The 26,657-nt window shown below is 39.6% G+C and overlaps 1 protein-coding gene across 1 annotated transcript in view; it reads left to right on the plus strand.

The window, feature by feature from the left end:
* DNAH3 (dynein axonemal heavy chain 3) overlaps positions 1 to 26,657 on the plus strand; it is a 190,434-nt gene that overhangs the window by 98,144 nt on the left and 65,633 nt on the right. The window contains exons 33-40 of the mRNA XM_060285613.1: positions 461 to 680; positions 1,270 to 1,404; positions 4,257 to 4,368; positions 5,988 to 6,229; positions 9,291 to 9,391; positions 11,194 to 11,299; positions 13,534 to 13,663; positions 18,511 to 18,756. Coding sequence (XP_060141596.1) covers positions 461 to 680; positions 1,270 to 1,404; positions 4,257 to 4,368; positions 5,988 to 6,229; positions 9,291 to 9,391; positions 11,194 to 11,299; positions 13,534 to 13,663; positions 18,511 to 18,756 — 1,292 coding nt within the window. The remainder of the gene's footprint in view (positions 1 to 460; positions 681 to 1,269; positions 1,405 to 4,256; positions 4,369 to 5,987; positions 6,230 to 9,290; positions 9,392 to 11,193; positions 11,300 to 13,533; positions 13,664 to 18,510; positions 18,757 to 26,657) is intronic.

Genomic DNA, 26,657 nt, shown 5'->3' on the forward strand with positions numbered 1-26,657 from the left:
ATTGGTTTTCTTGAATTAAAAAAGTAAAACATGGATATTGAAAAAAATTGTAATGTTACAGAAATGCAAAACTGAGTGTCCCCTTTGTGACCCTTAGTCCTACTCTTTAGGCATTAACATTGTTAATCGTTTGATGTAATCTTCCCAAGTGTGTGTGTGCGTGGCGTACACATTCATATATACAGATAAAAGTATAGACACATATAGCTTCTTGTACAGTATATGTTATACATACGTATGTGCTTGCTGTTTTTCATTCTGCCTTTGAAAGAAAGTCACAGTGCTTCCTTAGCTCATTATGGTAACTCTGCGAAGAGGCCTTCAAATGATATGGTTTCTCCATCAAGTTCGTGGGCAGGCCTGGCTTCTGCAGGGACAGGGCACAAGCATGTTGGGAATGTCTGCTGACCAGGACATGGTCCTCTCTAGAGGGTCTGCAGACATGTCTTTGCTCTCCCAGTCTTGCCCAGAAGATTGTTGCAACCTACCGCCTGTGTTCAGAGCAGCTTTCCTCCCAGCATCACTATGACTATGGCATGCGTGCTGTCAAGTCTGTGCTCACTGCCGCTGGCAACCTGAAGCTGAAGTATCCAGAGGAGAATGAGAGTGTCCTGCTGCTCCGGGCCTTGCTTGACGTCAACCTGGCCAAGTTCTTGGCTCAAGATGTCCCTCTGTTTCAGGTATGTAGTGGTTTGGGACCTTGGCTAAGCACTGAGACTTGACATCCAAAGATGAAAAATGTTTTCGGCACCTCTTCCATCTCCTGACACCCCCTCCATTCTCTAGCCAGCATACCTATTGCCAGATACCCTCCCCCAAATGTTAAATAATAATGGTAATAGCAATATCCCTAATTCCTGATTTTAATAAAAACAGTTTCACTGTTAGGATATTTGCTGTTGAGTGTGAGTAATTGTTTATATCAAATGTAATTAGTTTTCTTTTGGAATTATTTTAATGCCTATCTTCCTAACTAGGCTGTAAGCTCTTTAAGACAGAAATCTTGACTGTCTTGTTCATTGCTAGTATAATGACTGAAAGACAGCACAGACTTATTAAATATCTGCTGACTTTTAAAATTCTGGGGAAGGAAAATCATGTTTAACAGATATTGTTAGAATTTGTAATTGTAGATAAGTTTCGGTACAGGAAAAATGAGGTTTGGAATTTTCCAAGGATTCCTGCTACCTGTAGATCTCATTTTAGAAAAATGTTGAGGTTATGTATCTGATAATTCATCTTTTTCACATCTTGAATTTTTGTTAACAGGGAATTATATCAGATTTGTTTCCTGGAGTTGTTCTTCCAAAGCCAGACTACGAAGTTTTTATGGAAGTGCTGAATGAGAACGTCAAAAAGATGAAACTCCAGCCAGTACCTTGGTTTATTGGAAAAATTATCCAGGTTGATTCCTTGTACCCATGTGGGAATGTACCTGTTTACTGTTTGCTGAGGTCAGGAATTAGAAAGAACTATGGTAGATTGGAACTGAACTGACAGCAATTGGAGATGCCTGATTAGAGATGAAGACACTCAACAACCTGTTGTGCCTTCAGTTTTCATTTCCAGGAGCTGACTTTTAAAATCCAATATTTTTCCTATGACCATCTTCCCTGGGGTTTCTTTTTCATCATTTGGGAATGAAACAGAACCTTTCAGGGCATTGGGCTTTGAATTAGTCAAAAACCAACTTTTTTGGTTCCCAGTGACAGATATCCAATTCAAACTGTCTTAGTCAACAAAAGGGAATTTACTCACTTACCTAACTTGGAAAGTACAGAAATATGTTGGTTTCAGGCATAGTGGGATACATGTTTTTAGATAATGTCATTAGGAATCTGCCTGTCCTCATTTCTGGATTCTGCCTCTCTCTGCATGAAAAATTCATTTTCAGTTGGGCCCCCGGTAGCCTCACACTTAGATTGTCCCATGTTCAAGCCCAGAAGGAAAAAGAGTATCGTTCTTGGAGTGTCCTCAGCAAAAGTCTCAGGATTAGCTTTGAATGGTGCTCATAAAGTCACGTGACCATCCCTGAACCAATTACAGATATAAGAAGTAGACTATAACCGCCCCACCTCTGCCAGAAGTGGAGGTGGAGTCAGAGCCACCCAAGTCATGTGGACTGGACCATGAAGTGGTGGTTCCTCAGGGAAAATCAGGGTGCTGTTACCAATAGGTGAAAGAACTGTTTCTACAGTCTTGACCCTGGAGAACCTTAGTGAAACTCCACACTAATTTCAGGGATCCTTCCCTAGGATCACTTTCTATGTAAAACTGACTTAAAGTCGTAAGTCAAATAAAATAAGCCCCAAATGCACTTTTTCTGCAGAATCACAGGACAGAACTACAAGGGATCTTAAATTCCATCTGCTCCTGGCTCCTTAAGAACACTGGCATCCAGAGAGGGAACAGATTTGGACTCACATAAACCTAGTTTCAAATCTCACCCCCATCAGTTTTTTGCTGTGAGATTTTAGGCAAGTTCGTTCACCATTCTGAGCCCTAGTTTCTTCAACTGTAAAATGGAGGGAGTAAAACCTTCCCCACAGAGTAATTTTGAGACAAGAAGTACATAAAGTGCTAGATATAGTGCCTGATCACCATATCAAAATCAACCTTACCATCTCCACAAACATCAGAAATATCATCATTTCCCAAAATCATATTGTTATTTAGAATTAAAGGTCAAAGTAGGACCCAGGTCTCCAGATTCTGAGATCAGAATAAAAATTTTTAGGAATAAAAATTTTTTCCCAACTATTCATCAAATGTGCTACTCTTGACACAATTCATTTAACTTAATATTGAATCCCAATCTATTCGTTGGGATTTCATAGATGGACTTTTTTAAACTAGGCATGAGCTTTTATTTCCAATATTTTATAATAAAAAATTTAAACATGCAGAAAAATTGAAAGAATTTTACTGAGAATACCCATGTACCCACCACCTAGATTTTATAATTAACATTTTATAATACTTGCTTTATCATTTACCTATCCATCCATCCATCCATCCGTCAACTTATCTTACTTTTTTATATATTCCAAAGTAATTTACAGACCTACAGATGAACTTTTATATAGTTTAGAACCAATTTTCCAAAGCAAAATATATGGCGCTAACTTCCCTTTTGTATATCGATACCTTGATAATCCATTTAAAGTTACGTGAGGGGGAAGGTGAGAGGCTATTGGATCATAAGTGCCTTTCTCTCTTTTTTCCTAATGCACAGTCAACTCCATTTATCTTTATTCAATCTGAAATGTCTTTGCAGTCTACTTGAATGTAAACCTTACTTGATGGTTGGGGATTTTGTTGTTTTGTCCTCTCTGTCTGTAGAACTTAGAACAGTATCTGGCACATAATAGGTGTTTAACAAATATTTGCCGGCTCACTTTTGTCAGTACCTGTACCACCCCCATTGTCCTAATTTACACCCTCTGTATAACTCACTTCCAAGGTGAAAAATAATGCAAACAATCCTTAAAATAAAAAGCTTCACATATTCCCTTTTGCTGAGAGACTCACAGTTTAAAAGGAGAGAGAAAACATTTCACATTAATATAAATGACCAAAGCATTTGCATTTCAACTGTCATGGACTACTTGTCACAGACAAAACAATTAGAAAATTCAAAAAATGAGCTTCCACTTAGCTGTTGATTCTCAAGGGTAGGGGCTAAAATTACATGGAAGTTCATTTATGTTTTACAGCATCGCCCCTGGCTCAGAAAATACATTTTAATCTATTGAGAGTTCCAATCAAGTCAGAATAGCATTTAGGCCTTGAGAAAGGAAATTTCCAACAGAAATGCAGTTGGCTAAAATGACCATTGTTTCCTTTTCCTCTTTAAAAGCAAGTAGAAATGGTGCAATGAAAAGATTAGTGGCATTGAAGTCAGAGAGCCCCGTGGTCAAATCCTGGTTCCACCACTGATGAGCTTGGGCAAGTTAGTTAGCCTCTCTTGAGCTCAGTGTTCCCACCATTTAAAAGTAGTTAATGATACCTGAGTGGATTAAATGAGATAACTTAGGTAAGTCAGTGCTGCTTAGCACATAGATGGGTGCAGAGCAAATAGTATTTCCCATCCCTTAAATAATCTGAGATGCACACATATAGTTATTCATCCAAAAGATATTTAAACAATAGATGACAAATAAAGGACTGCAGTCCTTGTTCCTTGTAGACATCTGACTAATTGCAGTTCTGGGAGGTCTGCAATGATTAACTTCTTATATGATGTCTCCTCCCAGATCTACGAGATGATGCTGGTAAGACATGGCTATATGATTGTCGGAGACCCCATGGGTGGCAAGACCTGTGCTTATAAAGTGTTGGCTGCAGCTCTGGGTGATTTACATGAAGGTAAAACTCGTATCCCTGGCTTCCAGGGAGGACAGGAATCCCCACTCAGTTGACTGGCTCCATAGAGATGATGCCAGGCTGTTAACTTTTCCATCCCTGATTTGTGACATTAGAGCCAGGAATAGAACATGGCACACAGCGGTCTGCAGGCAGAGAATAAAGAGGGGGAGAGCTTCTAACAGGGGATTTTATGTGCATCACTAACGCTGGAGGAATTTTCTCAAATGCTGAACAGTGGCTTCTCCAAAGGTTTCCCAATGAGAGGGAAACTCCTGCCACTTGCCTAAACAAAACTGTTCTAAGAGGAAATCATTGCATGGTTTCTTTTCTTTTCCTTTTTTTCTTTCCATCCCTTCTTTCCCTCTCTTTCTTTCCCTCTCCTTTCCTTTTTTCTCCCTCCCATTCTCCCGCCCTCCCATCCACCCTGCCTCCCTCCTTCCCTCCCTCCTTTCCTTCTTTCCTTCCTTCAACTTAATGTAAAAGATAAGACCTCAGACTCTTGAATGAAACCCAGACCTTGGGCAAATGACTAAACCTCTCTTTGCCTCTGTTTTCCCAGCTGTAAATGGGATTGTTGTGATAATTAAATGAGATTATGCAGGTAAATAACCTAGCTCAACAAATAAAAGCCATGTTTATTGCCAGAGAAACAGTTTTGAGGTTTTTTTCTTTTATAAAGCACAAGGCTGTGGTTTTGAAAAGCAGTGCCTCGCTGTGCCTGTGTTTACAGGATCCCTTCCAGTATGCTTCATTTTAATATTTTTTTCTAATAACATTGAGTTACTGCTGATTGAGTTACTGTGGAATTTTTGAGTTTTTTGTTTTGGGCACTAACTTGGCCTTAATAAACTGTTATTTAATAGCTTGGGCATTTCAAACTTAAGTAATAATTTTGGCATTGAATATAATTTAGGAAACTAAATGAAGAGAAAGGAGGTTACCCCATTGTCTTTGCCTCAGAATTCTGCAGAAATGATTCTTTATTTAGTTCATGGCTCAGGCACTCCAGTTTTCCCTTACTTTGAAGGATCATGTAAAAGTGTGGTTATTTTCTGTTATTAAATGCATACAATGTGCCATCCATCAGCCTGTGTATTCTGGTTGGGTCCTGGTGCTCCATTTCTCAGGGGACACTTATTGGGCAGCTAAAGAAGAGGTTTCAGGACTAAGCTAGCCCTTCAGATAGACAAAAGGAAAGTAACCATCATTTTCCAGAATCCTTTACCTGTCAGCTGTTTCCTTATCTCAAGTCAAAACCAAGGTTCTAGGGTAGCCAGGTACATAAAGAGACCTGATTATATGGCATCTCTCTCCTTTACTGCCTGAGTTCTTTTAGGCCCAGGCAGACTTCTTTAGATCTGACTGGCACATTTGACTTGTTTGAAGTGAGCCTCAGAAAACAATATGGTGAGAAACTAATAGCTGTAATAACCTAACAACTTAAGGCTTTGCCTATCCAGTTATCCCAATTTTTATACAGACTGAGTACAAATTTTAAGGACTATCCTTGGATGGCATATTGATAAAAGTTGTTTGGTCTTTTAGATGGCATTATTTCTTGTCCTAATGTTCTGGTGTCACCAGAACTTTTGTAACTTGTGTTGGACCTTCTTGCCCAGCCAACCAGATGGAGGAATTTGCTGTGGAGTATAAGATCATTAACCCCAAGGCTATCACCTTGGGGCAGCTGTATGGGTGCTTTGACCAAGTGAGCCATGAGTGGACAGATGGTGTCCTTGCCAATGCTTTCCGGGAGCAAGCATCTACTTCATCTGATGACCGCAAGTGGATTATATTTGATGGGCCAGTGGATGCTGTTTGGATTGAAAATATGAACACTGTTCTGGATGACAATAAAAAGGTACCTGTCTGATATCACTTTTACATGGATGTGCAATAAACTCTTTTACTGAAGTTAGTGATTGATCAAAACTATATAATATAACAATGGAATATTACTCTGCCATTAAAAAAAACGAAATTGAGTTATTTGTAGTGAGGTGGATGGACCTAGAGTCTGTCATACAGAGTGAAGTAAGTCTGAAAGAGAAAAACAAATACCGTATGCTAACACATATATATGGAATCTAAAAAAAAAAAAAAATGGTCATGAAGAACCTGGGGCAAGACGGGAATAAAGATGCAGACCTATTAGAGAATGGACTTGAGGACATGGGGAGGGGGAAGGGTAAGTTGGGACAAAGTGAGAGAGTGGTAGTGTATATATGGACATATATACACTACCAAACGTAAAATAGATAGCTAGTGGGAAGCAGTCGCATAGCACGGGGAGATCAGCTCCGTGCTTTGTGACCACCTGGAAGGGTGGGATAGGGAGGGTGGAAAGGAGGGAGATACAAGAGGGAAGAGATATGGGGATATATGTATATGTATAACTGATTCACTTTGTTATAAAGCAGAAACTAACACACCATTGTAAAGCAATAATACTCCAATAAAAACGTTAAAAAAAACTATATAATATATACATTTATTACACTAAGAATAAATGCCCCACAAGAAAGTAACAGTTATCAATTCATGAATTATGCTTTTGTTTGTACTTGTAGTGGGTAAGTTATGTGTGTTTAGAGACACTGTTGTATAGTGGTTAAAAGCTTTGGTGCTGGCATCAAATTGGCCTACTAGCTCTACAACTGAGCTGTTATATTGGGCAAGTCACATAACTTCTCTGCACCAGTTTCTTCATGTGTAAAGAGGTAGTAATAAATAAGGGTGTTGACAATTAAATAAGATAGTCCATACATAGTGCCTAATATATGAGATGTGTTTTGGTTATCCGTTGCTGTATTGCAAACTACCTTAGTACTTAGTGGCCTAACTTTGCTCATGACACTGTGGATTATAAACTTTGGAAGGGCTCAGGTGGGTTCAGCTAATCCTCATGACGTCAGCTGGGGCAGCTAGGGCTAGAGGAGCCACTTCCATGGTAGATTCTTCACTCAACGTCTGGGGGCTCATTCTTCCTCGTCTTGTCTATCTCTCCGTAACCCTCTCTGTGTCTCTGTGTCTCTGTCTCTCTGCCTTTCTCTCAAAGAGCATCTTATCCTCCAGGCCTCTCCACATGGCTTGGGCTTATCATCTGGTGGCCTTGGAGTAGTGGCACTTCTTACGTGACGGTTCATCTCCAAGAGGCAGGAAGTGAAAGTTTTCAGGAAATTAAGAGTTGTGCTTGGAACTGGCACAGCATCGCTTTCTCTGAATTCTATTAATCAAAGAAGTCACAGAGCCTGCTCAGATTCAAGGGGGTGGAGAAATAGACGCTACCTCTTGATGGAGGTGGGCGAGGTCACGCTGCAAAAGTGTACGTGGAATAGGAGATATTGTTGCAGCAGTCTTTGGAAAATACATTCTGCCACAGTAAATGTAGTGGCTAAAGAGCTTAGGCTCTGGAGCCAGACAGCCTGGGTTCAGATCCTGTCCTGAACCACTTAGCACTCATGTAACTTCAGGCAAGCTATTTAGTCTCTCTATGCCTCAATTACATCATCTGTAAAATGAGAATAACAGTATCTATGTCATAATGTTGTTAGGAAGGTTAGATAAATTAATATTTGCAAACTGACAAACTGATTATAATATTGCCTGGCATGTAGCAAGTGCTATGTAACTGTTAAAATAAAATAAAATAATATTTATCACCATTTCAAGGAATAGGTCTTACACTGGCTATACATCATTATCAAATCAAAATATATTTTCCTTCTGCATTTAAATTTTGCAAGACTAAGAGTGAGTCATGCTCAACAATGGAAGGCCTAATTATCCAAATTATATACATACACTAATAATATCATGTTCATAATTTTGATTATATAGCATATAAAAAAAGAATAAGTTTTATTACACGATATGGACTATGTTATATAAACTAATTGTACACATATATTGGTTGGTCTTGAGATCAGAAGTATAAAGAGTCATAATCAGTGAATTTCCTGATGGCTCTTCACAGCTCTGAATGAAATCAAACTACTGTCACAGGTATGGGTCTATTTCACTTTTCTTGATTTTCAGAGATGACACTGTTAATGGTAATAGTCCCATAAGAGCCGTGACCTTCCTAGGGTTGCACGTAATGACCTTTTGATGTGTTTGATGTGGGTCAGAAACTTTGAAAACCACAATTTAGGATGAGAAGCAGGGAACAATGGCGCTTCCTCTCCCCCCCCCCCCCCCCCCAGAGACCAAGGCCTCAGGCCATCTTATGACTTAAACATCTCACTTTAACCCATGTTGGCAAATGAGAAGCAGCACCACGGACTTGGTGTATATACTCAGAGGCTGTCCTGTGTATTTGCACTACTTTCTGCAGGGATATGCCTGCTAAACACTAGGACTTGTAATGGTCTTTCCTTCCATTCCAAAAAAGGATGTGGAGATATTCTTGTCATTCTAACCCTGGGCCAGTCCATGAGGGATTCCAAAAGGAGTCTTTGTGGGAAACTTGAGCAAATAAAACTGGATGGGGGTATGCTATTAAATTCCTTCCACTGAGGAAGGAACCATGAAACTTGCTGTAGTCTGATAATTTCTGGTTTCTTCATCTAAGGCTGCAAGTCAGTGGTTCTCTGACCTCCCTATTTAATATTACAGCTCACCACACACAGCATTCTCCAGCCCCTCTTCGACGTTATTCTTCTCCGAAGCACTTTCATCACTGTATATTCTATATATTTTGCTTATCATCTGTCTCCTCCGAGCAGAATGCAAACCTCAAGAGGACAGGAATTTTTGTCTGTTTCATTCTGCACAACTAACATAGTGCCTGGCACAGAATAGGTGCTCAAGAAGTATTTGTTGAATGAATTCAAACCATCTCTGTCCCCACTGATGCCTTTCACTTGCAGATGGAATTTAATTCGTTTGCTGCCCTCCACCCCTCTGCTTTGTACTTTCAGCTTTGTTTAATGAGTGGAGAGATTATCCAGATGAGCTCCAAGATGAGTCTGATCTTCGAGCCAGCTGACCTGGAGCAGGCCTCCCCCGCCACTGTGAGCAGGTCAGTCAGCTTGCAGGGACCCCCTGAGGGAATGCGAGGCCTCACTAACCCTACGCAGGAGGGAAAGCTCTAAAAATCCATAAATGTGATTAAACTCCAGCAGATCACCTGCACTACTTGTTGTCAGATTTGTCGTAAAGTTAGTCCTCAATCCACAGTGCTGGTAGGAATCTAAAGTCAGGCAATCACTCTGGAAAAGAGATTGATATCATCTCCTAAAGTTGATCTTTCTTATGCCTCATGACCCAGCAATTCTGCTTGTAAGTATTGATATATACCCAAAGGAAACTTTTGCCCATGTACAATAGGAGACATGTACCAGAATTTTCAGAGTAGCATAATTTACAATAACAAACACTTAGAAACGACCCAAATGCCCATTAACAGGAGCGAATTAAAAAGTATAATAAGGGCTTCCCTGGTGGCGCAGTGGTTGAGAGTCCGCCTGCCGATGCAGGGGACGCGGGTTCGTGCCCCGGTCCGGGAAGATCCCACATGCCGCGGAGCGGCTGGGCCCGTGAGCCATGGCTGCTGAGCCTGCGCGTCCGGAGCCTGTGCTCCGTAACGGGAGAGACCACAATGGTGAGAGGCCCGCGTACCGCAAAAAAAAAAAAAAAAAGTATAATAAGATCACAAATCGTAGTATTTGTATGTCATTCAAAATAAATGAACTGTACTGACAAGTAACTATATAAGATAAATCTTAGTAAAATTAAAGATAAAATCTTAACAATATTATGTATAAAAGTAAGCCTGTAATGTTACATACAGCATAGTGTCCCCTTTTAAATTATTAAAAACAAGTAAATATATATATATATATATGCTATAAAACTCTATAAGAAGGAAAGAAATCAAAGCACAGGTGAGCGTGAGATTCAAGATGCTGTATAACCTCAGGTGGGGAAAGCCACGGGCATAGGATAAGGGAGACTATATGGTTAGATGAAGGTTATTGTCAAGACCCTAGCTTCTGCCTGGGTATTGGGTTCATGGGCACTTAGTACATTATTGAAAACAATTAACTGAGAAAGGCCATGCATGGGCTAATGATGAGTGTGCCAAGGATAAGAATTAATCCAATAGTGTAACTTCAGTCCATAAAAAATAAAATAAAATCAAATCAGCCCACATTCCCAAAGGCAATGTAAGGGAAGAGAAAGAGCCTATGGCAAGTTAGACCAACTTGGGCTCCCACCCTGGCCACACCACTTGCTAGCTGTATGACCTCTTCGGAGTCACGTAGCCTCTCTGAGCTACAGTCTCCTCATGTCTAAAATGTATACCATAAAGCGGAATATTTAGAGATGAAGGCCATTAAGACTTAGCATAATGGCTGACACGCAGTAGGTGTTCAATAAATGGTAGCCAGTGTTAGTAACAAAGGAGAGAGTGCCTAGATATAACAGAATGGGGGAAAAAGGTTTCTGTGTTCTAGGCCTTTCATTTAACCATTACAACAACCTTATGAACTACATATTTTTTATATTCCTCAATTTACAGACAAGGACAGAGAAGTTCAGAGACGGTAAAGAAATTTGCCCAAGGTCACTCAATTAGTAAGGTCTGGGGCTGGGATTTGAATCCAGGTCTCTGATTCTCAAGACCCAACTCTCAGCACTGGTCTCCACCCTTTCCTGGCAAAATCTGTGCATCTTTCCTTTGGCTTGGAGCTGGTAAGGGTCTATGCCCCGACCCAAGCTCCAGCCTCTTACCTCACCATGACCTCCTACATTTACTTCACCCCTACGTGCTTGGGAGCCAGATGTGGACCAGGCTGGTCCTCTGTTTGTGCTTGCCAGGTGTGGGATGATCTACATGGAGCCCCATCAGCTAGGTTGGAAGCCCCTGAAGGATTCATACATGGACACCCTGCCTTCCAGTCTCACCGAGGAACACAAGGAATTGGTGAGATCCTCTGGTCCCTTTCCTTCCTGTCCCTCCCTGTCTCCCTACTCCTCATCTCAAAGGTCTTCTAGGATCATTTTCACATTCATAATTACAGAAGGCAAGAAGGAGCAGGAAATTCCCTGACTGTCCCTAATTATCTTGCTTCCTGGCTACCTGCCATTTTTCTGACTTTCACTCCATGTGGTGGGGATGGGGTGATGCAGTCAATTTCTCCTTTCTCTTCCACCTTCTCCATTACTTCCTGGCTCCCCAGTGGAGAATTCTGGTGCTTGAGAAACGTTCTATTTGATGACTGGAATATCACCCCTTTCCCCATTGCCTACTAGGAGAAATGCCTCTGGAAGTTGCTCTAAAGATGGACCAGGTTAGGAAGACCTGTGTTCCTCTCTTCACTGCAACTTCCCGTCCCTGTAACCTAGACTCCATACCTTCTATATTTAGGGAGCCAGAACCAGTTAGAAATTCTCTTAGTGCAGCTACTAAGAGTGTCCATTTTCTTCTTCCCTTCCTAAAAGAGATGTGAATGTTCAGGTTACATTAGCACACACTCAGACAAGGGAAGTAGGAAGGGAGAACCAGTTATTATGGTGTTTCTGATTCCCTAGGAAAGTTTCCCACTGAAGAAGCCAAGAAGGATCTGAGGTGGATTCTCTTCCCACTGTGGAAACAGTCTGGGGAACTGTGTAGGACAGCCCCTCTCTTGTCACATTTACCTACATGCACAATATATATGTAGCATGCTTATTTACATAGACACATATCCACATGCACAGTGAGAAACCAATCTACACATGCACAGGAAGCCTTCAGAAACTTCCCAGTATCCTTAGTACAGTCTAACTTCTTATCGGGCCTCTGAGACTGTGATCCCACCCAGCCTGCCTCTCCAACCTCACCTACCCTCTTCTCAGCCTCAGCTCATTATCTTCCAGCCCTTGGGTGTTGTTTCCATTCCTAGAAAACCCCAGGTTTTACTACCTCAAAGCTTTTGCATTTTTTGTTCCTCTTTCTGGAAATCTTGCCCCATTTATTCTCATAAGGGATGATTCACTTTTGTCATCCAGGTGTCAGCATAAAGGCCTCCTTCTCCAAGAAGTCTTCCCTGACCACCCTATTAAAAACTTCCTGTTATTTCCCATTGTAATACCTTTATTTGTTTCCTGCTAGTACATTCATGATTTGTAAATACTTTCATTTCCTTGCTTGTTTATTTATTTTTTATTTGTCTTCCCTTCCCCTCAGACCACGAGGACAGGGACCTTGTCTATCTTGTTCATCATTTATCCTTAGCACCTACCACACTGCATTTAGTAGATGCACAATAAATTTTACTGACTGAAAACCACATATCTGTGTACTCATATATAGTCATATATACATATAAAGACATCTAAACATTCATATATGCACACATATCTGTGTATAATCAGTATCTGTATATTTATTTAGTGATGACCTACCTACTTACAAAAAAATAACTTAAGGTAATTTACAGCGAAAGTCACAAAGTATAACAAAAGTGAAAAGAACACTAAGAGGAGAAAGTGAGGCAAGTAATTTTTTAATATATTTTTTATTAGAGTATAGTTGCTCTACACTGCTGTAGAGCAAAGTGAGTCATCCATACATATACATATATGCCATCTTTTTTGGATTTCCTTCCCATTTATGTCACCACAGAGTGCTGAGTAGAGCTCCCTGTGCTATGTAGTAGGTTCTCATTAGTTGTTTTAGATTGGGTGGGGAGCAGAGCCAAGAGACAACAATTAACATACCCACCAATAAGTATGTACATACATACATACGGGGAATCACTGAAAATGAGCCTGAAATTCCCTGTGGCCACTTTCTACAGGAGACCTGCCTTATAAATGCCAGTCAGTCATTTGCAAATCAGTTGTTTAGAATTCCTAACATTTTTTTTTATAGAAACAAAGGCAGATACTGTGGCTGGGACCTAAAACTATTTCATGCATCCTGTAGCTGACCCATAGTGGCTCCAAGCTTCAGCTTAGTGGAATGGGAGGCGTGGGGAATGGCCAGTGGGCTGCACAGTCCATTAAATAGGAAGCTGGGCGCATCTGTCTTGGTGCCTGTGGGCTTTCCTCAGTACACCTAGACTCAAAGGTAATCAGCAGTCTTACCAACATTTCCAGCCTCCTCGAGGTGTACCAAGCTCTTGGTCTTAAACACACTTTTTAATAATGTCAAATCTCACTTTCTACTCTTAGGTCAATGACATGTTCATGTGGCTTATCCAGCCCTGTCTGGAATTTATTCAGCTTCAGTGTAAATTTGTGGTCCAAACATCTCCCATCCACCTTGCCTTCTCAATGATGAGACTGTACTCCTCTCTGCTAGGTAAGTACTACCCTACAGTTCTTAAGCCAAATGAGCGTATGGTGTGCCTTGGCCATTTCTTCTGCTCCCACCCCTATTATTCCTCCATGAGTTACAATGAGACCAGCATTTTGGTCTAGAACCAGCAAGTCTTTTGAGTGTAGATAGTAGAGTTTGGTGGAAAGAGTCCATATAGTTTGGCTTGATCTTACATTGACTTCCTGGGTATTCTTGTGCAAATTAGCCCATTCTTCCTCAGTATTAGATTCCTCATCCACTCCTCATCCACACAATGGGAATAATAATTCTTGTTCCTCTTTACCTAACAGGGAGGGATATCCTGGAGGAAAATGAATTTAGATGACATATGTAAATGTATATCAGGAAAAAAAAGATTCTGAAAAGAATAAGATAGGAAGTTTTTCCATTTTAAGAAAACTTATATTACAAAAATCTGAATTCATAAAACACATAGATACACTATAAAAAAACTGATCACATTAGTCTCCAGAACTAGGGAACTTCTCCAGGACATGGAGAACCATTGGTTTAAATGTCCTGGAGAAGTTCTCTATAACCATTTCACATAAATCAAATTTTACAGGATTCTATTGGAAATGACAAAAGATGTGTTAATTTGGAGAACTTTTATTGGATGCCATTTCTTTCTCAAGATAATACATAATTCAAACTGAAGGTGAATCTTCTTACAGCTTCTGCTACATGAACATATTTTCTCAGCCCATTTCTTCCAAAGGCATTATAGATGTAGATTAAAAAAAAAAGTAACATGGGAAACTTGAGTGGAGACTTTCTCTAGCTAAATATTATTTGATTTTCTAAAATTAAAATTACAGGCAATATTTTTAGAAGCACACTAATTCATACAATATCACATATTTGTATTTTTATTTGTAAATTTTACATACTTTCCCAAGCTCCTTTTACTATCCTTGTGTAGTATCTCCTCCAGGAAAGAAAGCACCAGCATGAGAAGTGAACTTATTGTCCACAGTCCTGAGTAACCTCATCTCTTGCCTTCCTGAATCTATAGCTATGAATCCCCTCAGGAGTGCTCAAATACACACAACTACTAAAAATGGGGGACTGGGTTTGAATGCACACATATTTGATTTTGGGGCTATAACTTTTTACTCTGTCAGTGTTAAAATGCAAGAACATGGTAGCTGTGATTAACAAGGACTTGAGATAAGGAACACCGAATACATTTTTAGCCTTTTATTTTGAAATAATTTTAGACTTAAAGAAAAATTGCTAAAAGAATGTAGAGTCACATGTACCCTTTACCGAGATTTCTTTAATGTTAACATCTTATATAATGAAGGTACAATTATCATAATAAGGAAGTTAACATTGATACTATACTGTTAACTACACTTTATTTGAATTTCACATTTTTCCACAAATGTTCTTCTTCTGATCCAGGATCCAATTCAAGATGCCACATTGTACTTAATTGTTGTTATCTCTTTGGTCGCCTACAAGCTATGACAGTTCTTCAGTCTTTCCTTATATTTCATAACTTTTTCACAGATGAAGACTGGCCAGTTATGTTATAGGATGCTTCTCAATTTAAGTTTGCCTCATATGTTCGCATAATTAGATTGAGATTGTGCTTATTAAAAAATTTAGGTATATTTGATTTACAATATTATATGTTTCAGGTGTAAAACGCAGTGATTCACAATTTTTAAAGATTATATTCCATTAAAGTTATTATAAAATACTGGCTATATTCCCTGTGTCGTACAATATATCCTTGTAACTTATTTGTTACATACATAGTAGTTGGTACTTCTTAATCACCAAACATTGGCTTGCCCCTCCCCTGTCCCTCTTCCCGCTGGTAACTACTAGTTTGTTTTCTATATCTGTAAGTCCATTTCTTTTTTGTTATATCCACTAGTGTGTTGTAATTTTTAGATTCCACGTATAAGTGACAACATGCAATATTTGTCTTTTTCTGTCCGACTTATTTTACTAAGCATAATAACCTCCAAGCCCATCCATGTTCTTGCAAATGGCAAAATTTCATTCATTTTTATGGCTGAGTAGTCCATCTTCTTTAATGATTCATCTGTGGATGGACACTTAAGTTGCTTCCATATCTTGGCTATTGTAAATAATGCTGCTATGAACATTGGGTGCCATGTATCTTTTTGAATTAGTGTTTTTGTTTTTTCAGATATGTGCCCAGGAGTGGGATTGCTGGATCATATGACAACTCTATTTTTAGTTTTCTGAGGAACCTCCATACTGTTTTCCACAGTGGCTGCACCAATATACATACCTGCCAACAGTGTACGGGGGTTGCTTTTTCTCCACATCCTCACCAACATTAGATATTTGTGGTCTTTTTGATGATAACTGTTCTGACAGGTGTGAGGTGATACCTCATTATGGTTTTCATTTACATTTCTCTGATGATTAAAGATGTTGAACGGGGCTTCCCTGGTGGTGCAGTGGTTGAGAGTCCGCCTGCCGATGCAGGGGACACAGGTTCGTGCCCCGGTCCGGGAAGATCCCACATGCCATGGAGCAGCTGGGCCCGTGAGCCATGGCCGCTGAGCCTGCGCGTCTGGAGCCTGTGCGTCCAGAGCCTGTGCTCCGCAACGGGAGAGGCCACAACAGTGAGAGGCCCACGTACTGCAAAAAAAAAAAAAAAAAAAAAAAGATGTTGAACATCTTTTCATGTGCCTGTTGGCCATCTGTATCTCTTCTTTGGAAAAATGTCTATTCAGATCTTCTGCCCATTTTTAATCAGGTTGTTTGTTTTTTTGTTGTTGATTTATATGACCTGCTTTTGTATTTTAGATATTAACCCCTTATCAGTAATATCATTTGCAAATATTTTCTCTGATTCAGTAGGTTGTCTTATCATTTTGTCCATGGTTTCCTTTGATATGCAAAAGCTTTTAAGTTTAATCAGGTCCCACTTGTTTAGTTTTGATTTTGTTTCCTTTGCCTTAGGAGACAAATCAAAAAAATATTGCTACTATTTATGTCAGAGTGTTCTGCCTATGTTTTCTTCTAGGAGTTTTATGGTTTATGGTCTTACATTTAGGTCTTTAATCCATTTTGAGTTTATTTTTTGCGTATGGTGTGAGAAAATGTTCTGATTTTATTCTTTTACATATAGCCGTCCTATTGTCCCAGCACCACTTACTGAAGAGACTGTCCTTTCTCCATTATATATTCTTGCCTCCTTTGTCATAGATTAATTGACCGTAAGTGTATGCGTTTATTTCTGGGCTCCCTATTCTGTTCCATTGATCTGTATTTCTGCTTTTATACCAGCACCATACTGTCTTGATTACTGTAGCTTTGTAGTATAGTCTGAAGTCTGGGAACATTATGCCTCCAGCTCTGTTCTTCTTTCTTAAGATTGCTTTGGCTATTAGGGGGTCTTATGTGTTTACATACAACTTTTAGAATTATTTGTTCTAGTTCTGTGAAAAATGCCTTTGATATTTTGATGAGGATTGCATTGAATCTGTAGATTACCTTGGGTAGCATGGTCATTTTAACAATATTAATTCTTCCAATCCATGAACACAATATATCTTTCCATCTGTTTGTGTCATTTTCAGTTCTTCATCAGTGTCTCGTAGTTTTCCGAATATAGGTCTCTTACTTCCTTATTTAAATTTATTCCTAGATATTTTATTCTTTTTGATGCAATGTTAAATGGGATTCTTTCCTTAATTTCTCTTTATAGTAGTTTGTTTTCAGTGTATAGAAGTGCAACCAACTTCTGCATATTAATTTTATTAATTTTGAATCCTGCAACTTTACTGAATTTACTGGTGAACTGTAGTAGTTTTTTGGTGATGCCTTTAGGATTTTCTATATATAGTATCATGTCATCTGCAAGCACTGACAACAAGAACAACAGCATCAACAACCAAAAGAACAAGTGTTGATGAGGATGTAGAGAAATTGGAACCCTTGTGCACTGTTGATGGAAATGTAAAATGGTACAGTTACTATGGAAAATAGTTTGTCAGATCCTCAGAATTAAAAATAGAATTACCAGATGACTTAGCACTTCTGCTTCTGGTATATGTACAAAGGAATTGAAAGTAGGGACATAAACAGATATTTGTACACCCATGTTCATAGCAGCATTATTCACAGAAGCCAAAGGTGGAAGCAACCCAAATGTCCATCAACCAATGAATGGATAAATAGATCAAGTATATACATATGGTGAAATATTATTCAGCCTTAAAAAAGGAAGGAAATTCTGGGGAGTTCCCTAGTGGTCTAGTGGTTAGTGTTTGGTGCTTTCACTGCTGTGGCCTGGGTTCAATCCCTGGTTCAGGAACAGAGATTCCACAAGCCGCATGGTGCGGCCAACATAAAAAAAAAGAAATTCTGATACATGTGCCAACATGGATGAACCTTGAGGACATTATGCTAAGAGAAATAAGCCAGTCAGAAAAGACTATATGATTTCACCTCTAAGACATATCTAGGTTAGTCAAATTTATAAAGACAGAAAGTAGAATGTTGTTTGCCAGGCCGTTGGGGAGAGGGTAATGAATTAGTTTCAGCTTTGCAAGATGAAAATAGTGCTGGATATGAATAGTGGTGATGGTTGCACAACAACATGAATGTATTTAATACCACTGAACTTTAAAATGGTTAAGATGGTAATTTTTATGTTACGCATATCTTACCACAATAAAAAAAATTTTTTTTTAATGTATGTGGATAAAGGATCTGGCAGGTGATGCCATTCAACCAGTATCAATCCTCTTCCCAGGCCCCTCACAGACAAAACTGCCCAATTCATATCTATTGCACTCTGCAGCTTTTCCTGAGATTCCTTTTCTTGCTTTTAGATGAAATCAGGGAAATAGAAGAGAAGGAAAGTGAATTAGTTGAAAGCCTGACAAGCCAACAGATCTTCCTCTGGCTGCAAGGTCTCTTCCTTTTTGCCTTGGTGTGGACCGTGGCCGGCACCATCAACGCAGACAGCAGAAAGAAATTTGATCTGTTTTTCCGCAACCTCATCATGGGTATGGATAATAACAACCCAAGACCCAAAAGTGTCAAACTCACCAAAAACAACATCTTTCCAGAAAGAGGTAACTTAGTACCTGTTTGTTTGTCTTACTGTAGTGGTTTGGAGCATATGTTCCAAACCCAACCAAAATGTGTGGCCCACGTGAGGCCTTTGCAAAAGTCAGGAAAGATTTTGTAGCTTGCCTGAGAGGGTTCACTTCTCCAGAGCTGGCCCATGTATGTAGAGATGGGTGACCCTGAAGTCAGGGTCTTATGGGTTATTTTAACTACTAATTTTTAATTTAGAAAAAGTCATATAACTTTTTTTTTAATTACCCATAATCTCATCACTCTAACAGGCCCCAGGGAACAGCATGAGAAATATAGCCACTTTTTTTTCTTACGCCCTTCTAGTCCTGTTCTATGTGTATACACATCATATCATGGTGATTATGGTATTAACATTTCCTTTAATTTTTTCATTGTAATCTAATATTAAAATATTTATAAGTTTGCTACATACATTATCTTCAGAATGATTACTTTAACGATGTATTAATATTCTTATATGTGTGACATCATTCATAAAAAGATTGAAAGATGTTTGTTTTCTTTTAAGTAGCTTTTACTGCTTTTTTTCTTACCACCCAAGTAATACATTACATCAAATTTAGAAAATACAGAGAAAGGAATAGAAGAAAATAAGTATCAATGGTAATCCCACTATCCAGAAATAATCACTTTTTATATTTTTCCTTCCAGTGTTTTTCTGTATTTCTATAGCAAAAATGGGATCATATTATATACATTCCAAATAGTTTTACATTTTTTTAATTATGAAAAAGTATATGATGGGCCCATGAGGGAACTCCCTGGGGTGATGGTAATGTTGTATATGTTGAGAGAGATTTGGGTTACACAAATACATGCAATTCTCAAAACTCAGTGGATGAACACAAGACTTGTGCATTTCATTGTATGCAAATTTTTTAGCAAATGAAAAAACATAACTATTGAACAGTTAATGATATACATGCCAAAGTATTTATGAGGAAGTGTATATATTTTCTTTGAAATGTGTCAAAAAATAAGATGCCTTAATTGATGGAGAGAGGGATGAACAGGTATGTGATAAAACAAGTGAAAAACTAATGGTAAAATCTAGGAGATGGGTATACAAATGTTCACTGTACAAGGTTTTCAGTGTTTCTTTATGTTTGAAACTTTACATAATAATAAAAAAAAATGAATGAGCAAGTAGTTGCCGTTGTCCCCCTAAACACACACTTTCCCCAGCACACCTGGCACACTTCATATATGTGATACATGGTTATCTGTCAGATGAACTGCATGGAGGCCTTGTACCAATCCCCTTGTTAGATGGTAGTACATCCATTCTTTTTTTTTTTTTTTTTTTGCGGTACACGGGCCTCTCACTGTTGTGGCCTGTCCCGCCGTGGAGCACAGGCTCTGGACGGGCAGGCTCAGCGGCCATGGCTCACGAGCCCAGCCACTCTGCAGCATGTGGGATCTTCCTGGACCGGGGCACGAACCCGTGTCACCTGCATCGGCAGGCGGACTTTCAACCACTGCGCCACCAGGGAAGCCCCATTCTTTTTTTTTCCTCTGTTTTTTTAATTCAGAAGATTTTCTTTTTCTATTTTTTTATTTTCATTTTTATTTTTATTTATTTATTATTTTTTTGCAGTATGCAGGCCTCTCACTGTTGTGGCCTCTCCCGCCGTGGAGCACAGGCTCCGGACGCACAGGCTCAGCGGCCATGGCTCACGGGCCTAGCCGCTCCGCGGCATATGGGATCTTCCCAGACCAGGGCACGAACCCGCGTCCCCTGCATCGGCAGGTGGACTCTCAACCACTGCACCACCAGGGAAAGCCTATGATACTTTTAATGTATTGTTCGATTTGGTTTGCTAATATTTTGTTGAGGATTTTTGCATCTATGTTTATCAGTGATGTTGGCCTGTAATTTTCTTTTTTTGTGATAACTTTGGTTTTGGTATCAGGGTGATGCAGGCCTCACAGAATCAGTTCAGAAGTGTTCCTGCCTCTGCAATTTTTTGGAATGGTTTGAGAAGGTACATGTCAACTCTCCTCTAAATGTTTGGTAGAATTCACCTGTGAAGCCCTCTGGTCCTGGACTTTTGTTTGTTGGGGGTTTTTAAATTACTGATTCAACTTTATTACTGGTAATTAGTCTGTTCATATTTTCTATTTCCTCAAGGTCCACTCTTGGGAGATTGTACCTTCCCAAGAATTTGACCATTTCTTCTGGGTTGTTCATTTCTTTGGCATATAGCTGTTCATAGTAGTTTCTTATGATCATTTGTATTTCTGTAGTGTCGGTTGTAATTTCCCCTCTTTCATTTCTGATTTTATTGATTTGGGCCTTCTCCCTTATTTTTCTTGATGAGTCTGGCTACAGGTTTATCAATTTTTTTTATCTTTTCAAAGAACCAGCTTTTCGTTTCATTGATCTTTTCTACTGTTTTTTAGTCTCTATTTCATTTATTTCTCCTCTGATCTTTATGATTTCTCTCCTTCTACTAACTTTGGGTTCACTTATTCTTCTTTCTCTAGTTCCTTTAGTTGTAAGGTTAGGTTGCTTATTTGAGATTTTTCTTGTTTCCTGAGGTAAGATTGTATTGCTATAAATTTCCCTCTTAGAACTGCTCTTGGGCTTCCCTGGTGGCGCAGTGGTTGAGAGTCCGCCTGCTGATGCAGGGGACACGGGTTCGTGCCCCAGTCTGGGAGGATCCCATATGCCGCGGAGCAGCTGGGCCCATGGGCCATGGCCGATGGGCCTGCGCGTCTGGAGCCTGTGCTCCGCAACGGGACAGGCCACAGGGGTGAGAGGCCCGTGTACCGCAAAAAAAAAAGAACTGCTCTTGCTGTATCCCATAGGTTTCGGATCATTGTTTTTTCATTTTCATTTGTGTCTGGGTATTTTTTTATTTCCTCTTTGATTTCTTCAGTAATCCATTGGTTGTTTAGCCTCCACGTATTTGTGATTTTTGCAGTTTTTTTCTTATAGTTGATTTCTAGCCTCATAGTTCTATGGTCGGAAAAGATACTTGATATGATTTAAATTTTCTTAAATTTACTGAGGCTTTTTTGTGGCCTAGCCTGTGATCTGTCCTGGAGAATGTTTCATGTGCACTTGAAATTATGTATATTCTGCTGCTTTCAGATGGAATGCTCTATGTATATCAATTAAGTCCATGTGATCAAAGGTGTCATTTAAGACCAGTGTTTCCTTATTAATTTTCTGTCTAGATGATCTGTCTATTGATGTAAGTGGGGTGTTAAAGCCCCGCCCCCCACTATTATTGTGTTACTGTCAATTTCTTCTTTTATGTCTGTTAATATTTGCCTTATATATTGAGGTGCTCCTATGTTGGATGCATATATGCTTACAATTGTTATATCGCTTCTTGGATTGATCCCTTGATCATTATATAGTATCCTTCTTTGTCTCTTGTAACAGACTTTATTTTAAAGTCTATTTTGTCTCATATAAGTATTGCTACTTTTGATTTCCATTTGCACAAAATACCTCTTTGCATCCCTTCACTATCAGTCTGTGTGTGTCTCTATATCTGAAGTGAGTCTCTTGTAGGCAGCATATATACAGGTCTTGTTTTTGTATCCATTCAGCCACTCTATCTATGTCTTTTGGTTGGAGCATTTAATCCATTTACATTTAAGGTAATTATTGATATTTATGTTCATATTGCCATTTTATTATTTTTCTTTTTTTCTCTTCTCTTAAGATTTGATGACTATCTTTAGTGTTATGTTCAGATTCCTTTTTCTTTTTTTTGTGTATGTCTAGTTTAGATTTTTGGTTTGTGGTTGTTACTATGAGGATTTTATATGGCAGTCTGTATATGTGTGTGTATTGGTGTGTGTGTGTATATAAGTTGCTGATCTCTTCATTTCAAATGCATTTTTAAAACCCTGCATTTGTACTCTCCTCCGCTCCCAATTACTATTTTTGATATCATATATTTACATCTAATTGTTTTCTGTATCTCTTAACTGCTTATTGTGGGTATAGATGATTTTACTACTTTTGACTTTTAACCTCCCTACTAGCTTTGTGTGTGGATGATTTCCTACCTTTACTGTAGGTTTGCCTTTACTGGTGACCTTTTTCATTTTGTAATTTTCTTGTTTCTAGTTGTGGCCTTTCCTTTTTCCTAGAGAAGTTCCTTTAACATTTGTTATAAAGCTCATTTGGTGGTGCTGAACTTTTTTAGCTTTTGCTTGTCTGTAAAGCTTTTGATCACTCCATCAAATCTGAATGAGAGCCTTGCCAAGTAGAGTATTTTTGATTGTAGGTTTTTACCTTTCATCACTTTAAACATATTGTGCCACTCCCTTCTGGCCTGCAGAGTTTCTGCTGAAAAATCAGCTGATAGACTTATGCGAGTTCCCTTGTATGTTACTTGTTGCTTTTCCCTCACTGCTTTTAATATTCTCTCTTTATCTTTAATTTTTGTGTTTTTGTTTGTTTGTTTGTTTGTGGTACGCGGGCCTCTCACTGTTGTGGCCTCTCCCGTCGCGGAGCACAGGCTCCGGATGCGCAGGCTCAGCCGCCATGGCTCACGGGCCCAGCTGCTCCGCGGCATGTGGGATCTTCCCGGACCAGGGCACGAACCCGCGTCCCCCGCATCGGCAGGCGGACTCTCAACCACTGCACCACCAGGGAAGCCCAGGTTCTTTTTTTTTAATAGATTTAATTAACTAATTTATTTATTTATTTTTGGCTGTGTTGAGTCTTTGTTGCTGCGCATGGGCTTTCTCTAGTTGTGGCGAGCGGGAACTACTCTTCATTGAGGTGCACAGGCTTCTCATTACGATGGCTGCTCTTGTTGCGGAGCACGGGCTCTAGGCACGTAGGCTCCGGTAGCTGTGGCACGTGGGCTCCAGTAGTTTGGGCACGTGGGCTTCAGTAGTTGTGGCTTGCAGGCTCTAGAGCACAGGCTCAGTAGTTGTGGTGCATGGGCTTAGTTGCTCCACAGCATGTGGGATCTTCCTGAACCAGGGCTTGAACCCGTGTCCCCTGCATTGGCAGGTGGATTTTAACCACTGCGCCACCAGGGAAGCCCTTTTCACAGGTTCTTATTGGCCTGTTGATGTTCTTTTTTGTAATGTTCTATCATAGTTTTATTTTTAACAGACTATGTCTAGATGTAGGTATTCTTTTGTTTATTTTTTCCTAGAACATGATGAGTCCTTTCAGTCATCAAGGGAAAGTTTTAGTCTCTGGCTTCCATATCTATCATCTCATCTTTCCTTATTTTTGTGTTTTTGCCTTTTTTTATACCAATTATTCATTTTAATATGATTCACCCACAACTTCAATTATGCTTTTACTGCCTTGAGTGATTTTAATTCTGCTGTGTGTCTTTTGTTTCCTCACTATCCTTTCTTAGTGTATGATTAAAAGCACAGGCCATAGGGGCTTCGCTGGTGGTGCAGTGGTTGAGAGTCCACCTGCCGATGCAGGGGATGCGGGTTTGTGCCCCGGTCCGGGAGGATCCCACATGCCGCGGAGTGGCTGGGCCCGTGAGCCATGGCCGCTGAGCCTGCGCGTCTGGAGCCTGTGCTCCGTAACGGGAGAGGCCACAACAGTGAGAGGCCCACGTACCGCAAAAAAAATAAATAAATAAAAATAAAATAAAATAAAAGCACAGGCCATGAAGTCAAATTGTCAGAGCTTGAATCCTGGCTCCAGTATTTACTAGTTGGGTGACTTTGAGCAAGTTCCCTAATGCCACTCAGTTTCCTCAATTATGAAATGAGGGCAATGATAATACTATGTATTCATGGTGTTCTTGTAAGAATTAAACAGGTTAACACATGTAAAAGCATTTAGAATAAAGCGTGGTACACAGGAAGTGTTAAATAAATATTAGCAACTTTTATTGCTGTCCTCCTCCTCATCATCATCTGTTAGCTCATTCATCTCCCTTTTTTAATCTCATTTTGCCTTTTCATCTAAGCCTGTTTTCTCCTTATGGTTTTCTGTTCCTATTTCATGGAAAAATTATGTCTTTTTGCACCCTATTTAGGCTATCAAACAGTTTTCTGAAATTTGGTTGTGAGTCCTGCATTAAACAAGGTTCAGAGGTATACTCTTCAAGTTTAATCTCCATATTGTATTCCTTTACATTGCAACATTTTTTCACAGTTTCCATGTGTGGTTGTCTGCTTCCCCATGCTTCAAGATCAATCTCTTCATGCTGTGTCAGCAAATTGGTACATGAAGTATCCTTGACCCCATTCTTGGTTCACTTTGTGACAACATCTTTCCTTTCCTTCTGTAGCTGAGCAGCTAATTATGTGCACAGCTTCCAAGTTCCCTACAGCATCTCCTGCCTACTGTAATGGGCTCGTCTCCTTCCTCCATGTCCTATTCAACTGATGCAGTATTAAAAAGGCCCCATAATTTCCAGCATGTACTGCAGACTAGTTTCTTCGTATACCTTCTTTGGCAACAACTACTCTACTTAAACGTAGGTTTGGTTCTGAAAAAGCTGTTTGTAAGAGCAAAATGACACCTTACAAGTGACCGATGTGAGCATATCCATTGAAAGTTAAGCTTTACTTTTGTCTCCATGGTAATCATACATCTCTCTTTTTGTTGGTTTTCAAAACTCTCCACTACTTTTGGACATGATCAGGGTAAATGGTATTCATAAACCCCCTTAAAAAAAAAACCCAAATGCTGTAAACTCTAGAGTCAGGAACAATGGGATGGCCAAGATCCAAAGACCACATGTGATCAACTAATGCCATCTGTTGGAAGCAGGCTTTTTATTTGTTTCATCTGTGAACATTCTAAAAAAGGACATTTTTGAACTGAGGAGCGACTGTGGTTCTTTACCTTGGAAGACCATACCTCACTGAATTTAAAGTGCCACGACTATCTCCTTCCTCATTGTGGTCTGCGACCCTGCCACCCCTATCAGCTGTAGGAAGATGGCCTGGCAAGGCAAGGATGAGAAAAAAAGGAGACAGTTCTTCCAGTTCTCCCAGAGTAGTACCTGGCAGGGCAAAGCAACAGCTGCCTAATTTTCTATGTGCGATGTCACCTGCATCTCTGCATCTCTGCATCCAGGGGTGGGGGGAGGGGGGACTAGGAGTATACCCAGTGGGCCTGTTGCTCTTTCTCATGCAGTCTCCTGAGGTAAAATTTCTCAGTCCAGCTCATCTACTATTTAGTTAGAGGAGATTCTGCCTAGCTTCTTTTAGTCTTTGTTTTCAGTGACATTATTCCACTCCTTTCTCTTGTGCCTTCCTAAGTATTTTACAATAGGAAATTACAAAGCTCCTAGACAGAACCCATTTGAATCCAAAGATGTGTTTTAATTGCCAAGTGTGAATTCTTTCTAATATAACAGCTTTATTGAGGTACAATTTACATATCATAAAATTCACTCACTTAAGTGAGCAAATCAGTGGTTTTTAGCAAATTTGCCTAGTTGTGCAACTGTCTAACCCAATTTTAGAATATTGGAACACTAGAACAAATTTAGAACATGGATCACCCCAGCAAGATCCTGCATGCCCATTTTCAGTGAATCCCTGTTCCCATCCTCAGCCCCAGGCAACCATTCATCTGCTCTCTATAGATTTGCCTTTTCTGGACATTTCAAGTGCATGGAATCATGTAGTATGTGGCCTCTTGATCTGGCTTTGATTTTACTTTCTTATTACCATCTTAAAAAGCTTAAAATGTCTTTCTAGCCTTTCCACAGGGTTTAAAATTCTCATGGTGAGAGCTCCAGGGAGGCCTTCTCTGACCTCATGGGATGTTGTTTTCTGGGCTTTTCATGATCTAGGAGCCTGGGGGCACATGGATCTCTCAAATAAGTGCTGAAGGAACTGTGTTGGGGAATGCACACTAAGGAAAGCCAGCAGTCCTTTGGGGAATTCCCTCAAGGTTGGGTTAACA

The sequence above is a fragment of the Globicephala melas genome, chromosome 15 (assembly GCF_963455315.2).
Source record: "Globicephala melas chromosome 15, mGloMel1.2, whole genome shotgun sequence".
Taxonomy (NCBI): domain Eukaryota; kingdom Metazoa; phylum Chordata; class Mammalia; order Artiodactyla; family Delphinidae; genus Globicephala; species Globicephala melas.